This window comes from Danio rerio, chromosome 10, assembly GCF_052040795.2.
Source record: "Danio rerio strain M-AB ecotype USA chromosome 10, GRCz13ab, whole genome shotgun sequence".
Taxonomy (NCBI): Eukaryota; Metazoa; Chordata; class Actinopteri; order Cypriniformes; family Danionidae; genus Danio; species Danio rerio.
The window spans coordinates 33,218,967-33,238,675 of NC_141030.1; the positions used below are offsets into that span (position 1 = coordinate 33,218,967).

A 19,709-nucleotide genomic window follows, 5' to 3' on the forward strand; every position below is an offset into this window, starting at 1 on the left:
GACCCTACCATCCGAGTGTCGCAGCAGAAATCGAGACTCATCAGACCAGGCAATGTTTTTCCAGCCTTCTATTGTCCAATTTTTTGTAAGTCTTTGCAAACTGTAGCCCCAGTTTCCTGGTCTTAACTGACAGGAGTGGCACCCAGTGTGGTCTTCTGCTGCTGTAGCACATCCGTCGCAAAGTTGGAGTTGTTGTGCATTTTGAGATGCGCTTCTGCATACCTCGGTTGTAAAGAGTGGTTATTTGAATTACTGTTGCCTTTCTGTTAGCTCAAACCAGTCTGCCCATTCTCCTCTGACCACTGGTATCAACAAGGCATTTGCTCCCACAGAACTGCCACTCACTGGATTTTTCTCTGTAAATCCTAGAGATTGTTGTGCATGAAAATTGCATTGGATCATTAGTTTCTGAACTACTCAGACCAGCCCGTCTGGCACCAACAACCATGCCACAATCAAAGTCACTTAAATCACCTTTCTTCCCCATTTTGATGCTCGGTTTAAACTGCAGCAGATCGTCTTGACCATGTCTACATGCCTAAATGCATTGAATTGCTGCCATGTGATTGGCTGATAAGAAATTTGCATTAATGAGCAGTATGACAAAAGTGGCCGGTGAGTGTAGAGTAGTTAAAGGAGACATAAGATGGAAACATTTACAGGACATTAAGACCCTGTGGGAAAGAGACAAGCTGTTGCAAGCTGACAGCCTCTAAGGAGCTGAAACTGTCATTTAGAAAACAATAAGGTTGATTATTATGGTGTTGGTGCTGCATAATGCAATGGCCATGAGCAGAGTTCAGGGAATTTCTTCCTGGATCCAACCGAAGTCTCTTTCTCTAAAGTAAGTGTTGGCAGTGCTTCTCCATCTGCAGAGCTAACCTCTCTGGCCCTTGCATTAAATTATAATCACTCCCCTGTTTAACTTTCCTTTCTTTTAAATCTCCTCTTGCCCTCCTCAATAATCCAATTAGCAAAACCCAGGAGGAAGTCCTCAAAAGTCCCTGCACTTTTACACTTTCTTGACACTATTTATTAGATTCAGCTCTGCTTCATTAAGTATATCACAGAGTGTAAAAAAAAAAAAAGAAAAAATTTAAAATTTTTAACTTTTTTTGTTTTTAAAGAAAAATTTAAAACTATTCATTCATTCATTCATTCATTCATTCATTCATTCATAACTTACTATATTATTTATACTATATTATATATTATTTTAGTTTTATTCCACATTATAAATCAGATTTTTAATTGTAATATTGATTAGATTTAAAATGTTTAGGTTTATCATCTGCTTTCTATTTTTATTTGTTTTTATATTTCTGAATAGTAATATATTAATTCTTTTATATTTATTTCATTTCATTTTGATTTTCTTGTTGGCTTAGTCCCTTTATTAATCCGGGGTCTCCACAGCGGAATGAACTGCCAACTTATCCAGCAAGTTTTTATGCAGCGGATGCCCTTCCAGCCGCAACCCATTTCTGGGAAACATCCACACACACATTCACACACACACTCATACACTACGGATAATTTAGCCTACTCAATTTACCTGTACCACGTGTCTTTGGACTGTGGGGGAAACAGGAGCACCCGGAGGAAACCCAAGCGAACGCAGGGAGAACATGCAAACTCCACACAGAAACGCCAACTGAACTGAGGCAGCGACCCAGCGACCTTCTTGCTGTGAGGCGACAGCACTACCCACTGCGCCACTGCTTCGCCCCTTATATTTATTTCATTTTTATAGTTTTAGTAATTGTAGTACTTTATTCATTTAAAAATATTTCATTTCGTTATTTTGTATTGCATAAAGGCAAAATTTCTCATTTTTGCCTTTTTAATTTAAAGTTTGTCATCTATTATTTCTATTTTTTCAGCTTTATTTCAATTAACAAGATATTAGTAATCACTTATCTCAAGATGATGCTTTAGCAATACATCTTAGACACTGTTCTATTGTTTAATACTAATGTATTTTTATAAATATTTTAATTTAGGTTTTATTTTTAATTCCAGGTTAAGATTTATTAAATTCGTCATCTGCTTTGTATTTTTGTTATTTTTATTTAACTTTACCATCTATTTATTTAAATTTTATTTGAGTATTTTTATATTATATTATATTATATTATATTATATTATATTATATTATATTATATTATATTATATTATACAGTATTATATATCAGATTGTCAGAATTATTAGCCCCCCTGTTTTTTTTCCCCCCAATTTCTGTTTAACGGAGAGAAGATTTTTTCTTTTTAACACATTTCTAAACATAATAGTTTTAATAACTCATTTCTAATAACTGATTTATTTTATCTTTGTCATGATGACAGTAAATAATATTTTACTAGATATTTTTCCAGACACTTCTATACAGCTTAAAGTGACATTTAAAAGTTTAACGAGGTTAATTAGATTAACTAGGCAGTTTAGGGTAATTTAGCAAGTTATTGTATAAAGATGGTTAGCTCTGTAGACTATTGAAAAAATATATAGTTTAAAGGGGCTAATAATTGTGTCCTTAAAATGGACTTTCTCCTAAAGAAAAAAAACAATACCAGACATACTGTGAAATTTTCTTGCTCTATTAAACATAATTTGGCAAATATTAAAAAAAAAAAAATAAAATAAAAAAATTCAAAGGGAGGCTAATAATTCTGACTTCAGCTGTATATATAGAATATATCAATACTAAACAAATAGCATTTTTAAATGTTATTTTGTTCAACCTTGTTCAGCAATGTGTGTATCCATTCTAGGTTAAATAAATAAACAGTGGTTTATTGACTTCTTTTGACTTTTAGCACCTCTTCTGGGCTGTAGTTCGTAGCATGTGCTAAACATCGACCGGAGTGTGTCAGTTCAGTTGATGACTGTCAGACTCTGTCGAACTTTACGATAAGCGCTGAGCTGTACTGTAAACACTCAAACTCTCTGTTGCTCCATCTTTGCCTTTAATGGGCAGGAACTGAGTGTGTGCTTCTTTGGCAAATGTCTGCTTCATTTCTTACACTTGTTTCCCAGACAGTAGCTTTGCAGCAGTTTCGTTTGCCACGTTACAGTGCCCGTGGCGTGAGTAAAATCATTCACTCTTTGGCTGAAGTAGACACTCAGAACAAAACTTTCAGCTGAGCCACTTGTTTGATACAGTACATCATGCGACTTAGAGAGAGTGAATTTTTTTTATAGAAATGTGTGTGAAATCATTGTCTGTTTGACTTCAAAGTGCCAGGATCAATCTGAGGGCAGAGAGGGAAATATAACCTCAACTCCCACCTTGTGGTGGTAAATGTGAACTACAGCAACAGCAAACTGACCCGTTTTGGCCCTGTGTATTTTTTATTCTTTGTTTTATTTTATTTTATTTTATTTTATTTTATTTTATTTTATTTTATTTTATTTTATTTTATTTTATTTTATTTTGTTTTGTTTTGTTTTGGTTTTGGTTTTGTTGTGCTTTGCTTAGCTTTGCTTTGCTTTTGTTTTGTTTTTATACATGTTATATGTATTTTATATTTAGCATTTTTGTGTAGTTTATTTTGTGGCTTGTTTGATTTTGTTTTAATTTGTTAGTCTTCTTTTGTTCAGTTTAGTTTTGTTTCTTTCTTTGTTTTTTTTTAATTGTACATTTTTGTTTTGTTTGTTTTTTATTTCTCATTTTTAATAACATAGGTTTTCATTGCTTTCCTTTGTATTTTTTCATTATTTATTTTCTATTATCATTTTATATATTTAGATTTTTATAGATTGTCTTGTGTGGGTTGGGATTGGGTTTCTTTTCTTTTTTCTTTGCTTTTCGCTTTGACTCTAGGGACCTTTCTATCAAATCGAGGTCATTTTTATGCTTACATCAGTTTATTTTATTATTATTATTTTAATTCTATTTTTAAGGGCTTTATTTGTTTGGTTTGGTTGGTTTTGTTTTTATCTGTATTTTATGTTTTGTATTTTGTGTAGTTTGTTTTGTGGTTTGTTTTTGTTTTATTTTTGTTTTTTTATTTTTTGCTTCTGTTTAGTTTTGTAGATTTGATTTTGTGGCTCTTTCTTTCATTATTTCTTTGTTGTTTTTTTTCTTTTTGAAATGTACATTGTTTTTGCCTAATTTTTATTTTATTTATTTTTATTAATATTGTTTTTTTGTGTTTTTATTTTATCTTATTATTATCATTGTTTATATGTGTTAATTTTATAGATTGTCTTGTGGGGATTGGGATTTGGGTTTGCTTTGCTTTTCTTTGCTTTTTGCTCTGACTCTAGGAACCTTTTTACCAAACTGACTCATTTTCTATTATTATTTTATTTATTTTTATTTTTATAGATTGCTTTGTGCTGGTCAGGATTGGGTTTGCTTTTTGCTCTAGGAACTCTAGGAACCTTAGTTTCTACCAAACTGAGGTCATTTTTATGTTTACATCAGTTTAGTTTCGTTTTTTTTCTTCTTGGGGGATGGGGTTGTTTGGTTTGGTTTGTTTGGTTTTGTTTGTTATTTACATTTTATGTTTTAAATTTTTGTGTAGTTTGTTTTGTGGTTAGTTTAATTTGTATGTATTTTTATTAACATTGGCTTTCTTTGCTTTTTTTTTGTGTTTTTTCATGACTCATTTTCTATTATTATTTTATATGCTTAATTGTTATAGATTGTTTTGTAAGGGTTGGGATTGGGTTTGCTTTGCTTTTCTTTGCTTTTTGCTCTTGACTCTAGGAACACCATGCCCTATAATAAATAGCCCAATGTGCTTTCCAATGAAATAGAAAAGTTATCACATGATTACAAAAAGTTATCAGACTCATTAGTTGTTTTCAGTAATACTCCTCAACAGACCCATTCCTGAGGCCTACTGTAAGATCCAGCATGTCCCTGTCAGGCTGTATGTTTTGAGGCTGTATGACTTTGCCTTCTGGTCATCCTCTCTCACAGGTAAAGGAGGGATGGGCTCTGGAACATAATGGCTTTTACTGAAGCAATAAATGATCTGTCAAACACTGACAGAACCAATCAGCTGCTTAAACTCTGCTCTGCAGCATGACTTTGGCTTTTGTGTGGAGATTCTACAGGCCTTGTAGTGTGTGTGTGTGTTTGGATTTATGGCAGAAAAGAATGAAGGGTTGATTACAGAGTGCAGCGGAGAATACATTTAGAGAGTGGAAAGGAGAAATGAACATCTCTCAGTTCCTGTAAGAATTTAAGACACACGGTCGCCTGAGTACACTTCTATTCTATTAAGAGCCACATGAGAGAGAGGGCTTTTAATTAGAACCCTGATCCCGGACGCTCTCAGTGCCTCTAGTGTGATTTATACAGACAAGTATTTCATCATTCATTGTGCCTGCTATACATGCACAGCAGTGTCCAAGATAAAGACTTGCCAAAACGCTAATATGCATGGTTAAAATTGACTTTAGAGAGTGAATGCTAAAATGGAGATTCCGATGATGTTACTACTGTAGGATCTGCAAAAAGATGTGACTTGAATTGAGTTGTTAGAACAATAATCTGAACCCCGCTGATGTAAGTGACTAGCAACATTCAAAACCAAGACAGTCCTCATTTGTCTTCTGAAGAAAAACATCTGTTGTGATGTGAGCATTATCTAATGATCTCTCTGTATCTCTTTTTCTCCCTCAGAGATGGCTTGTGATAATGTTTGTCCACTGCCTGACTCTCTATGAGAGGCTAATAAGTACTTTGCTGTTGATGATCTTAGACTGGCGTTCTCTGTCAAAATATGCCTCTTTCTGTATTTGTTAGAGATGTAAAATTTGGTGTGATTATCTGGAAATCTCTTTCACTCCCTTTTATCTTTTTTTTGTGAATATAGGTCATGTATTTTGCTGCATTTGAACAAAACAGATTTATTAAGCAGATATATTCAGTGAAATAATATTTTGGTCAGGACGAGGCAGTGACGCAGTAGGTAGTGCTGTCGCCTCACAGTAAGAAGGTCGCTGAGTCGCTGGTTCGAACCTCGGCTCAGTTGGTGTTTCTGTGTGGAGTTTGCATGTTCTCCCTGCCTTCGAGTGGGTTTCCTCCGGGTGCTCCGGTTTCCCCCACAGTCCAAAGACATGTGTTACAGGTGAATGGGGTAGGCTAAATTGTCCATAGTGAATGAAGTGTATGTGCGGCTGGAAGGGCGGCTGGAAGGGCTTCAGCTGCGTAAAAACTTGCTGGATAAGTTGGCGGTTCATTCTGCTGTGGCGACCCCGGATTATTAAAGGGAATGAATATTTTAGTCATCTGACATTTTCAGAAATAGAAAGATATTTTTAAAATCCAAGCAAAATTTTGCAACAAAAATAAATAAATAAATAAATAAAATACCAAACTTAAGAAGTTTTAACTAATTAAAATCTTTATTTTTTTTTCTTTTTTCAATTTTTATTTAATATTTTCCACAATTTTTTTAATCATAAGTTATTTTGTTAGATTAGTTCCCAATTTGTCTACAGCACTGACTAATCAAATGTATATGCAACAATATAATATTGTACAGCAGCTTATAGAAAATTTCAATTTAAAAGACTTTTGAGTTTTTTGAAGTGTACTCATTTTTGCTTAGCACGGTATAGATATAATTATTATTATTTATTACTTATTTTGCTAAATTCTTAGTTTATCTGGATTTACATATTTAATGTTAATATAAATTTAATTAGACAATATTTTGTCTATATTTGTAATACAAGAAATATAATCGTTATATATTAATATATAAGTAAGTATATATTATAAGCACATGATATATTACTCTTTTGAAATCTAATTTACTAAAATAAAAATTATATATTTGATTTCATTAGTTTTCTTTTCGGCTTAGTCCCTTTAATAATCTGGGGTCGCCACAGGGAAATGAATCACCAACTCATCCAGCATATGTTTTACACAGCAGATGCCCTTTCAGCTGCAACCCATCACTGGGAAACACCCATACACTCTCATTCACACTCATAAACTGCGGACAATTTATAGTTTTTCCAATCCACCTATAGCGCATATTTTTTGATGTAGCCAGTAAATGACAATTAAATAAATAAATAAACGAATGAATAAATAAATAAAAATGTTAATAAAAGGTTTTAAAATTTAAAATACATAAAACTGTAAAGTTTTGTTGTGGTTGATGTTATTATTATTTTTTAAAACAAATAATACTAAATAAATTTGAATTCTTTAAATAAAATGATTAGCCGAAGGAAAATGAATGAATAAATAAAATGATATACAGTATGATATTAAAAAAAAAACATTAAATATTTAATGACATATTTATTAAATTTCATTAAATATTTTAATCCATTAAATCAATTAATGTGTGTGTACGTATGTATATAAATCGTGCAAATTTTACATTGAATTTTTATTTCAAACATGTAATAATGCCACTAACATTTTGAACCCCTTTGACATTTTGATCTGCATTTATGTGAAGGAACAGTGTGATTTGTAGGGAAATATATAAACTAAGATTACCTGTCATGTGCTGATTCTTTTCAGTTTGTATGACATATATCCAGCAATTGTGGTGTTAATATGACATCCACACAGGTGCCGTGTTCTCTCACCCTTGTGTGTGTGTGTGTGTGTAGCTGCTCGAGTGGGCACTGCGATGTGTGTGAATGTCAGGACTGACCACCTGTCACTTGATGCTCTGTCTGCTGAACGGTGGGAAAATTAATTTGACAGCGTCTTCTGACATTTCCAACAGTATTATACAAGGGTTTATCTCGGTGACGTGGCATCACAGCTTGCTGGCGTCCATGACTAGCATTTGGCATCGACACATGGCATACAACTCATATACACACATCCTGAGGCTCTCATCATTTCAGCCATTGACAGTGATTAGTGCTGTTTGTCATTGTGTAAAAAGTGTAAAGAAAAACACACAACACTTTTATTTTAGAAACTGAAAATTGCTGACTTTTTCTTGCTAAATGTATAGCTACTTTTTTACAGGCCTAAAACATGTTGTTACAGTCATCAGCGATCCAGCCTGAGCAGATCGCTGGTATATACACGGATCGCTGACAGACTACAAATCCACCATTTCATGGACTACAAGATCCGATCATGCACCACACACACAGCAGTTTCTAATTCTGACTGCATACAGCCGAAGACTGATTGCATGGACTATTTAAGCAACACACACACACACACACACACACACACACACACACACTGTTGCTGAGTCTTATTTACTGCATTTATGACATTACAACGTGTTTCCTTTGTCTTGCTTTGCCGTGTTTGGACCTTCGCCTTGTTTGTCTGTTTATCCCTGTATGCTGCCTGTCTTCTGACCATCTGCCCGCTTATTTGACTAAAACTCTGGATTGCCTGTGACAATCTGCTTACTCCTGGTTTGACCATTGCTTTCCTGACCATTCTCTATTTAACAAATCTGCATTTGGATCCACAATTCCATTGTCAGCGTCACATCACGTTACACTTTGCACATCAAAAAGAACAGGCTAAAGTCTAGAGGGCATACATCCGGGATACTCAAATGAATATATAATCATTTTTGTGTCGCTGTATAACAATGATTCATATTTTTGCATTATTGTGAGGGTTGGGAGAGAGGTAGAATTGTATTAATAAATACAATTTAATGGATCATTTAATAAATAATATCAATAATGTTGTGTTTAACTAGTGTTTTAAATTAATGTGATGTTTGCTTTTAGGGTTGGGGTAGGGGTAGGCGTAGGCATAGAAGTCAATAAAATAAAATGAATGGATAATTTATCAAATAATTAAAATAAATTGTGCTACTATAATAATATATTAATTTGTACATTTCTGACTGCAGCTGTATCCCATCTAATAACAACCAAATAACAGCTATGTTATGGATTGAACACTTGCTTACTATTTGCAGATGTGTATTAGAATACATGTTAAGGGCTTTATTACGCCCCAAGTCTAGGGGTAAACAACTATGGGCATAATAAACAAAATAAGATTGTGGGTGGTGGATTTCCCAGGGAAACAAACAAATATATATATATATATATATATATATATATATATATATATATATATATATATATATATATATATATATATATATATGCAAAAGATTGCATTTTTTTAATTCATATAATTTTTTTCTTGCATGGTAAATTGTATTTACAAATAAAATTGCAGTTTAAATTATTTAAAAAATGCTTATTAAAATGTAAATGTTTTAGTAAATGCTGACTGTGTGTGCAGTGAGGACTGTCTTGGAAATTTTGTATCATAATTAAATAAAATCCAAATTTATGAAATTAAAAAAAGGCTGATACAAAGCGTGTACTGTTTCAGAGAAACGGCTCTTCATCAGTCAGTGTTCATCACATTCAGTTCGTTCTTTTTGTACACTTCCAGATCACATGATCTCCATTATTATCTCACAAAAAAAATGCATATTTATAAATTATACAACTTAGATATTTAAAACAAAAGTACAGAAACAAACCATAATATTACATCACAAAATAAGGAAAACAGAATATAACAAGGAAATACAACAAATTATAGCCAAAAAAACTTTACCCAACCACCCAATTAAACAATAAATAATTATTTTAAAAAAGGATGAATATCAAACTCCTCATTTAAACCTCTTGGAGACAATGCCTCTAGAGTGGAAATCCAAAAGGCTTCACGTTGTAGCAGCAATTTATTAAGATCTCCCCCTGACGCGAAAACTTCACAACTTCAATCCCGTAAAACCCAACAATCAGCTTTATCAAATGAAAAGAGTGTAGTTAACTCAAAATTGACTGAAAGTTAATTCTACTAATTTAAAAAGAGTTTAAACTCAGTGTTGAAGGTAATGAGTAAATACTTCATTACTCGGCCCACACGGAATCTGCGTGCACAGAATTCCGCAGATTTTTAGCTCATCCTTAATTCTGTTTATTTACTTGAGTAAATGTGTTACTCAGTATTACTTGAGTAAATGTGTTATCAGTTTTTAAATTAATTACCGTAATATTATTGACTAATATGAAAATGTTCATCTGATTTATGTACAATATGCAGTTTGTACAGTCATATTTTCTTTCTTTTAGTAGATACATTATATGAGAGACTTGCTTTATTTACCAAATAAAGTGAATCTAACTGGATTTGTATTTTAAACATTAAATAAAAGTTAAAAAGATATTATTTTTCATTTCACATATTAAGATTTCAGTTTTGATGCTCCCAAAATAATTCTGCAGATTTTTAACCAAAATTCTCTGCAGAAACAGCAAAAACGTCTGCAGATTCCGTCTGGCCCTGCTCATTACTTTAACTTAAATGGAGTAAGTTCAAAGAACTCATGTAGTTTTTAACTGAAATGGTTTGTAACAATAGGTTTCCTCAAACGATTTGAGTTGCCTTAACTTTTGGGGTTTACAGTGTATGTACTGTATTGTAGAGTGGAAACAGCATGTCTCAAAACTAAGAAATGTTGGGCAACAGGACTTCTTGGATCATGATGTCGAATAGCACATGATGTTCAGAAATGCGAGTTTTTAAAGCCCTACTCATCTTACCAACATAACATAAACTACATGATGACTGCAACATATAGACTACATTAGCGGTCTTGCACCAACATGCTCCATATTTTCCATAATTTGCGATTAGCACATTTTTGTCATTTTTTTTTCTTTACTATCAATAATGTAAGCATTTTTCATGTTGCCTCAGGATGCGTCTGGGTGGTATATCCTCTCCTCTCTCGTTCCTGTCCAAGCACCTTGTTAAAGTCACTTTTAGTTCCATTAGCAGAGTGTGATGCTGTTTGTGTGCCCCGCAGGTGGGATAGAAAATGTCACAAGAACTTAATTGGAATGTGGGCGGAGAGAAACAAGCCTAATTGTAGCTCCAGATGAATTGAGCGCTCCATAGGGATTGTTGTTAATTCTACAGAATGCTCTATGATACTGGCATTTTGACACTTATAATGGATACATGACCATTTTCCCTGAACAAATTACTAAAGCCTTCATCATCATCATGAAGCCAATTTTCATCTAAGCTCGGGCACAGATGGATGACACTACTTGTGAAGTTGGATTACTGAATACCCGTGCAGACTAAATACTGAAGAAATATTAGAATGAAATTGATTTGGCTTTTTTTTTATGCATAGACTGTGCTGTGTATTTGTGGCCAGTAGGTGGCATTGATGTACACCGGTTGAGTGACCGCTCAGAAAAGCACTCTGGGATTGATTGTGATGAAGCTGGATGGTTTAACTTAAGCAGTTAAGCATCAGTTGCTGAGCATAAAGCCCCTTGTTTTGATTAAATGTGACTAGGTTGGTTATAAATAGAAATCTTATTGAATTAATGAGGCTCAGTGATCCACATGCTACGGGCTGTGGCTCTGCTGTTCTTTGCAGTTTGTGTCTGCTTATGAAATATGGATAAAAGAATGTTTTTTTATTTAGTTTTATTCACTCTTAATATGCAAATAACAGTCAACTGGATTAATTATGCCTTATTTCGAAAACATGGCTACACAAAAAATAATGTTTTCTGTTTTTGTTCAAACTGTACTTCTATTTCTTCATGTTGTCTCAACACAAATCGATGGTGTTTTTACAGTGTATGATGATGATAATAATAATAATTATTATTATTATTATTATTAGTAGTAGTAGTAGTAGTAGTTGTAGTAGTAGTAGTATTAATAGTAGTATTTATTTATTCATTCATTCATTCATTTTTTTTTCAGCTTAGTCCCTTTATTTATCAGGGGTCGCCACATAGAATAAACCCCTAATTAATATTATTATTATTATTATTATTCATTCATTCATTTTCTTTTCAGCTTAGTCCCCTTATCAATCTGGGGTCGCCACCGCGGAATGAACCGCCAAATTATCCAGCACATGTTTTACGCAGCAGATGCCCTTCCAGCTGCAACCCATCTCTGGCAAACATCCATACACACTCATACACTACAGACAATTTAGCCTACCCAATTCACCTGTACCGCATGTCTTTGGACTGTGGGGGAAACCAGAGCATGCGGAGGAAACCAACGCAAACATGGGGAGAACATGCAAACTCCATACTCCCTATTATTATTATTATTATTATTATTATTATTATTATTATTATTATTATTATTATTCATTATTATAATACTATACAATATATTATTATTCATTCATTCATTCATTCATTCATTCAGTTTCAGCTTAGCCCCTTTATTCATCAGTTTTGCCACAGCAGAAAAGACCATGTATTATTATTATTATTATTATTATTATTATTAGTAGTATTAATTCTTTAATTTTCCTTCAGCTTAGTCTCTTTATTCATCAAGAGTCGCCACAGCGGAAAGAACCGCCTATTATTTTTATTAATTAATTAATTAATTCATTCATTCATTCATTCATTCATTCATTCATTTTCCTTCAGCTTGGTCCCTTTATTCATCATGGGTCGCCACAGCGGAATGAACCGCCTATTATTATTATTATTATTATTATTATTATTCATTCATTTTTCTTCAGCTTAGTCCTTTTATTCATCAGGGGTCTCCACAGCGAAATGAACCACCTATTATTATTATTATTATTATTATTATTATCATTCATTCATCTATTTTACTTCAGCTTAGTCCATTTATTCATCAAGGTTGCCACAGCACAATGAACTGCCAATTATTATAATATTATTATTATTAATTTATTCATTCATTCATTTATTCATGTTCCTTCAGCTTAGTCCCTTTATTCGTCAAGGTTGCCACAGCACAATGAACCGCATATTATTAATATTATTATTGTCATCATTGATATTAATAATATGAATGGGACATTAGGGTATTTTCTTCTTCACTGACAAGACTTGAAATGGGACTGTACCAGTTTACTGCGTTGCTTGGAAACCACGAAGAGCAAATATTTAGGCTGATTAGCAGGTTGGTGTTTTGAATAAAAATAATGCTGTTTTGTTTTGTTACCCCTACAGTTGCAGTCATTTTTCAAATGCTAAAGAGGTTTTACCACACTTATTAGTTCAATTTGTACTGTTTATCCATTTCTGTCTTGCTTCAGGCTGTTTGGCTTATGTATCTCTGGAGTGGCTGTGAGCTTTTGGTGTACTTTGAACTTGCTGCAAGAGATCATTTGAATGATTTGATCATGTTGGAAAAACTGCAGCTGTCAGTTCGACATCCGTCTGTCCGATCGGGGGGTTCGGGGTTGAAAAGTACAGCTCCCAAAGTCCCCAGCTGTTCAGAGTTTGATTGCTTCTGCCTCGAGCTGAGATGCTGTCAAAAAACACCACTGGTTAAATCATCAATTGACAAAGAGCTTTCTCTCTCTTTCTCTTTCTCTCTCACACACACACACACACAAACACACTCGTCTGCTTTCTCTTGTTCCCTATTGAGCTCCGTCGACCTCACTAAAACTTGCTTAGTGCCTGTAAGTAGTCAGTAAAAGTATCTCTCTCGCTGACACACAAGAATAAGCAGCACTCATTTTCAACATTGACAATAATAGTAAGATTTGTGAAGAGACTGATTTCAAGAAGATTATGTGACACTTAAGTCAGGTTATCTTACTGTCTGCAGTGCTTTTACGATGTAGATTGTGTCAAAGCAGCTTAACAAAGATGAAGAAAGATAAATATGAAGTCATAGAAATATTTCAGATTGTGGAACAGCCCAACATACAGCATTCATACTGGTGGTTCAAACGGCTTATTTAAAATGAGCTGAAACAACACAATTCTTCAGTTTTTTTGCAATAATTGTTTTCTGTTCAATCCATGTAAATTTGCAAAAGACAATTAAGGTAGCTTAATTCGATATGTATTGGGACAACATGTAGGAATTGTGTGGAACCCAGGATTTTTCACGATGTACAGTATAAGGCAGGGAACATAGTTGTAGAGAGTGGTCTTGTGCTTTTGGCTCATCAATGACCACGACAACCATCTGCTCAGGATACATGCCGGATCCAAGATTATGTGAGCCTCGGGATGAGAAGAATCCCAACCATAATCTAGACCATAGAATGGAGTAAAAAACTGTTTGAAAAATGTTCCTTTTTGCCATTAAAATATATGTATTTATTTTAGAAAATGTTTAAATAGGGCTGTTACATGCTTGAATCTGATTGGCTGATGAATATTCTTAAGAGTGCAACTTTTTTCAGACGCAAAACAAAAGTAGTTTCAGGCAGGTCTAGACAGCCTTGCAGTTCTATATTACTGTGCTGAATGATTTCAGTTATTTCACAGCCTACTAAAATAAATTTTTTAAAAAGTCTGTAAATTAGCAGTTTTTCGTATGGAATTCTTCTTCTTCTTCTTCTTCTTCTTCTTCTTCTTCTTCTTCTTCTTCTTCTTCTTCTTCTTCTTCTTCTTCTTCTTCTTCTTCTTCTTCTTCTTCTTCTTCTTATTATTATTATTATTATTATTATTATTATTATTATTATTATTATTATTCTTATTCTTATTATTATTATTATTATTATTATTATTATTTAGTTTAGTATTATCATTATTTAGTTTATTATTATTTATTTATGCTTTTAAATTGCATTATGGGATCTTGATCTTTCCTCCAAACGCTTTTGATATGTTTTTTATTTGTTTTTATTTTTATTTTTTTGTTTTTTGTTTTTACTTTTTTTTGAGATTTTGTAATAGTTTGAAATGATATATCGGGCCAATTCCAGTTCTGCCCCTTAGCCTATCCCCTTACCCCTAACCCTCGTTTTGCGCATTCCTGTGAAGCGGTAGGGGTGTCCCAATTCTCTTTAGCTTGAAGGTGTAGGGCTAAGGGGAGAGGCTAGATAGCCTTTGAAACTGAGATTTTTCAGGATTACACTCGAAACCAAGGGGTAGAAAAATTTCAAAAGCAGCATGGCTGCACACGGAAGTTAGCAAATGCACAAATTAGTAGCATCATTAATCAATCAGTCATTATGACAAATGTTTACAGCAAACAAGCTCATAACGGTGTTCGTGTTTTACTGACAAACTTTAAAAAATCTAAAATAAAAACTGAATTTTTTTATCTGCAATCTCTAATAATAAATCCTGTATAGTCGTCTCTCAACATACTTTCACGTCTGTCAATTGACAACACTTGAATAACCTGTTGAAAAAGTCTAGTGGTGGAAATTAACTTTTCACGTCTGCTATGATGTTAATGCTGTTTTTGTGTGTTTGTATAGATGAATATGGCCACGGTGTTAATGCTCAGCACAGTTACGAGCTTATTGCACATTATATCCTTATGATTACATGATATCGTTGCCTTCAGTGATTTCCTGAAGATAAATAACAAAAAAATAATGCAACTGGAATAACTACAGCAGTCACAATCATCGATCTCATATGAAGCAAGAGATCACGACGACATATCATGATGTGTGCAGGAGCTGTAGTGCTGTCCTATTTATTAGGGGTAAATTTTGAAGCCCCAAATTTTTTTAATTTAAAATTTAAATCCAATTAGGGTAGAGGTACAGAAATAGAACTGGGATTGGGTCATTGTGTGTTGTTAATCACGGTTCAAAAAAATTGCTAATAACCTGCCAGTACCTTTTACAGACTTAATACTCTCTTCATTATTTGTTAAACAATAAACAGTACTGTATCATCTCAAACTACTAAAGTGCCGAGTGACTTTGTTAATCTGCAGTGTTGAATTTTTACAGAGATAAAATTCCCTTATTCCAATTCACAACCTTAAACAGAAAACACTATGTGAACCACAAAATACAGAACCTGTTAATTAACACATTTTTTATTTATTTATTTTTTTTTTTTAAGTGTCCTACACACAGGAGCTGTTTGAGAACAAAAAAAACGACAAATGTTTTCAAATATGACACTTAAAGATATTATTAATTGTATTTACTGAAATATTTTAAGGTACGTGGTTGCAAACAAATTATATTGGCTGAATTTAGACAAACAAATTAAGTTTAGTAAAGTTCAGCTTAATTTATTTAATTCAGTCCATATATATAGTTTGCAATCACATACCTTAAAAAATTTTAATACAATAAATCTTGTTTTTCAGTGTAGAAAGGCAGAATAATTGACTCTGGTGCATTGGATTATTTGAATATAATGCACTCTGCTTTGTATTGTGGCCGCACCTCGGGTGTGCATTATTTTTCTAACAGGGTTTGATTGCTTCAGCCTCGAGCTGAGATGATGTCAAGAAACACTGCCGGTTAAATCCTCAATTGACAAAGAGCTTTCTCACACACACACAAACACACTTGACTGCCTGCTCTTATTCCCTCTTGCGCTCTGTCGACCTAACTAAAACATGCCTAGTGTCTACAAGTAGTCAGTACAAGTAGCTCTCTCTCTCTCTCTGACACACACACACAGAGTCCTCTCACTGGCTCTCTCTCTCACTGAGCACACTGCTCAGAAAGCGCCCAGAGGAGAGCCACTCTCCACAGCTGCGTCCGTCCTCTGCTGCTGCAGCCGAACGCAAAGCACGAGGCAGGGAGGTGACATTACGGGATGACGGCTTACCTGAGCAAGCAGCAGAGTTGCTGTGTGGAGATGCACGGCCATGTGGGAGACCGCGGAGGAGGTGATGCTCCCTGCTCCTGCAGCTGGCAGCAAGGATACAACTACCAGCCCTCGCCCTCTCCGTCCATGTCCACTCTGCCCCGTCAAAGGGCCAAACTCACAGCGTCGCGCTCCGAGAGCTCCTGGAGGAGTCCCAGCCGTGGCACACTCCGAGCCAAAGGGGGGAGCTGCGATCTGTGGAACGATTGTGCTTGTCATCCGCACAGCTGGCATGAGCCCTACCAGGTAACGCGCAGCATCTGGGCAAGATGGCAGGGATGTGAGACAGGTGTTCTGTTGTGGGTGGTCAGATTTGAGAGCCTGAGGAGATTGGTTTTTGGAGTTATTGGAGGTGGGTTAGTTACGTTGGTAAAGCTTTGAATAAAAATTGTGTGAAATTTATTCATTGAATTATAAAGTTGTGGAATAGTCATTTAACTTAATATGTAATAACTTGCTTTATCAACACTGCTATCATACAACAATTTGGTATCAGTGAGATGTTTTCTATGGAGTTTTGAAAATCAATAAAAACCTTCGAAATGACTGGAAAACCATAGAGATTTATATAATTTATATATTAAAATAATTACTATTAAGTCAATTCTTTGGGTATATAAACTGTGTGTGTGTGTGTGTGTGTGTGTGTGTGTGTGTGTGTGTGTGTGTGTGTGTGTGTGTGTGTGTGTGTGTGTGTGTGTGTGTGTGTGTGTGTGTGTGTGTGTGTGTTTTCTAGACAAGCAAAAAATACTGTCTTGTTTTTAAAAATAATATATCAATATTATTTGAATAATAATCTTGTCTTTCCTTTTGGCATAGGATTATTTTGATTATACCACAATTAAACCCCATTGGCTGATTATTTGGCTTGTTTAAAGGAATAACTCTCTTAATTTTGGCATCTTAAAACAAGACAAGTTTTGCTTGTCTAGAAAATGCTTTTTTTTAAAGAATTTTAAGATAATTGGAATAGAAACAAAGAAAATAAATATAATTAAGAAAAGCATTTTTTGCAGTGTACAATGCTCATATATAAGTACACCTCTCACAAATCTATCTTTTAAATAAATATTTTTTTAATAGGAAGCTATCCAAAAAAATACATTACACCAAAAACATTGCCTATATTTACTGAGAAATTGATAAAAAATGGGGGAGTACTCAGTTATGCTAAGCACTGTACGTTGGTAATGCTTTAAAAAATGTGTGAAATTTATACATTGAATATTCATTTAATTTAATATATGATAACTTACTTTATTAATACTGCTATCGGTAAACAATTTGGTATCGGTAAAATTCCAAAAATTTGTTATATATATATATATATATATATATAGACATTACTAAAAAATTACTTAGATTTTCTTTTTTTGTCTTGTTTCTAGTCCTAAAAGCTCAACATTCTTTAAAAAAAGCATTTTCTAGACAAGCAAAAAATACTGTCTTGTTTTCAGAACTAATATGTCAAAATTAAATGTTTAAATATATATTTTTTCTTTTCTTTTTTCTTTTCCTTCTTAACAAGACAATAAGATTTATATAATTTTTTATCTTTGTTTGCTGTGTATTCTATATAAAAATATGTTTAACTTTTAGTCATGGATTTTAGCATCATGGAGTCCACAAAATTAAGCCATACTTCGACAGTGATAAAAACAATACTATTTTTGTTAATAACAATATTTATAACACACTAAATTCAGCATCATATTTAATAAAGTATTAACGTAGAAATGGTAATTCTAAGCTATAATAATTTATTTTGTATATAATTTAATGTACATGTAATTTTAATAAAATAATAGTTGGGGGTATATAGGAATTCTGTTTAAAACAAACAAACAAAACAATTAAAACGTCTTACTGGCCTTTACACATTTGAACATGTAATCTTTGAGGAAGTGGGACAGTTCATATTCATTAAATATCAATTTCTTTGTTTGGAAACCTGTTTAAATGTTGGACTGAGAACATTCTGCTTTTGAATGCAGGTGCAAGTTCAGTATTAGGTGGTCTCCAATATACATTGTTTCTATAGATCCAAAGTAGCATGTATTACTCTTTTTCAGCCACGTATAACCCCTGGAGCTCCTGTTCTGACATGCTTGTTGTTCTTGTCACTCCGTGTCTGTGTGTGCTGATACCACGGACAGGTTTACACAACATAGCTCTCTGATCACAAATACTAGAGCTGTGATAATAACGTAATCTGTTTGTGCATGAGAGAGAGAGAGAGAGAGAGAGAGAGAGGGAGGGAGCTTAACGCCCTAAATAAGGACAGTGCATCACCCCATTATTGCACTAACACAGCTGGATTCGACCCTGTGAAGACCCTCTGTTTGTTTGTGTGTGTGTGCTTTTTTGCAGTTCTAATCTGTCATTAAGCTCCAGGATGATCTAGTTAAGCAGAGTTGAAACCCTCATTTGGTACTTCCTGCATTTAACCTGAAGTCATTCAGTGCATGTGACACTTATTTTGGGTTTTGTCGCAAAGCCATTCAATAAAGTACATAAATAGCAGCTTGGGATCATTTGGCCTGCCGGTTGGAAGATCTTTGTTACAGTTGTTTTGACCCATTTCCGAGCTGCAGAGGACGATGGAGGAGCAGTATAATGCAAATGTGGAGATGTAGGAATGGTGTAGTAGTGAAATAATCATGTGGCTCCGCATCCATCCCGTTTGTATATGAAAATGTCCCACTTTATCTGTCCTTTGGTGGTCTAGGGTGTGTGCAAGGGGTGCATGGTGGTTTCTTATCACTTTTTAATTCAAGCATTATCTTTACATGGATACTGTAGATATTTCTCAGATCGTGTTTCTTGTTCAGAGAAAGTCATCAAGAGACAGTACTGTATTTTTATTACAGGACAAACCTGTATGTCTGAACAGTTAAAACATGTTAATTCTTTTTTGTTTGTTTGTTTAGGTATAAGCATATACCTAACTATATATTAAGTATAGCGACACCAGTATACAAGTTTTAAATGAATGAATGCAGTTTTGTTTTTCTTAGCAATGTAAGTTAGAGTTACTCAGTTTTTTATCTATCTATCTATCTATCTATCTATCTATCTATCTATCTATCTATCTATCTATCTATCTATCTATCTATCTATCTATCTATCTATCTATCTATCTATC

The 19,709-nt window shown here is 33.8% G+C and overlaps 1 protein-coding gene across 6 annotated transcripts in view; it reads left to right on the forward strand.

Moving 5' to 3' along the window:
* dlg2 (discs, large homolog 2 (Drosophila)) overlaps positions 1-19,709 on the forward strand; it is a gene marked incomplete at its 5' end in the record, with an annotated part of 395,575 nt that overhangs the window by 184,418 nt on the left and 191,448 nt on the right. Inside the window, 1 exon segment of one of the 6 annotated variants that reach the window (NM_001443108.1) lies at positions 16,408-16,810. Coding sequence (NP_001430037.1) covers positions 16,514-16,810 — 297 coding nt within the window. 6 annotated transcript variants of the gene reach the window in all.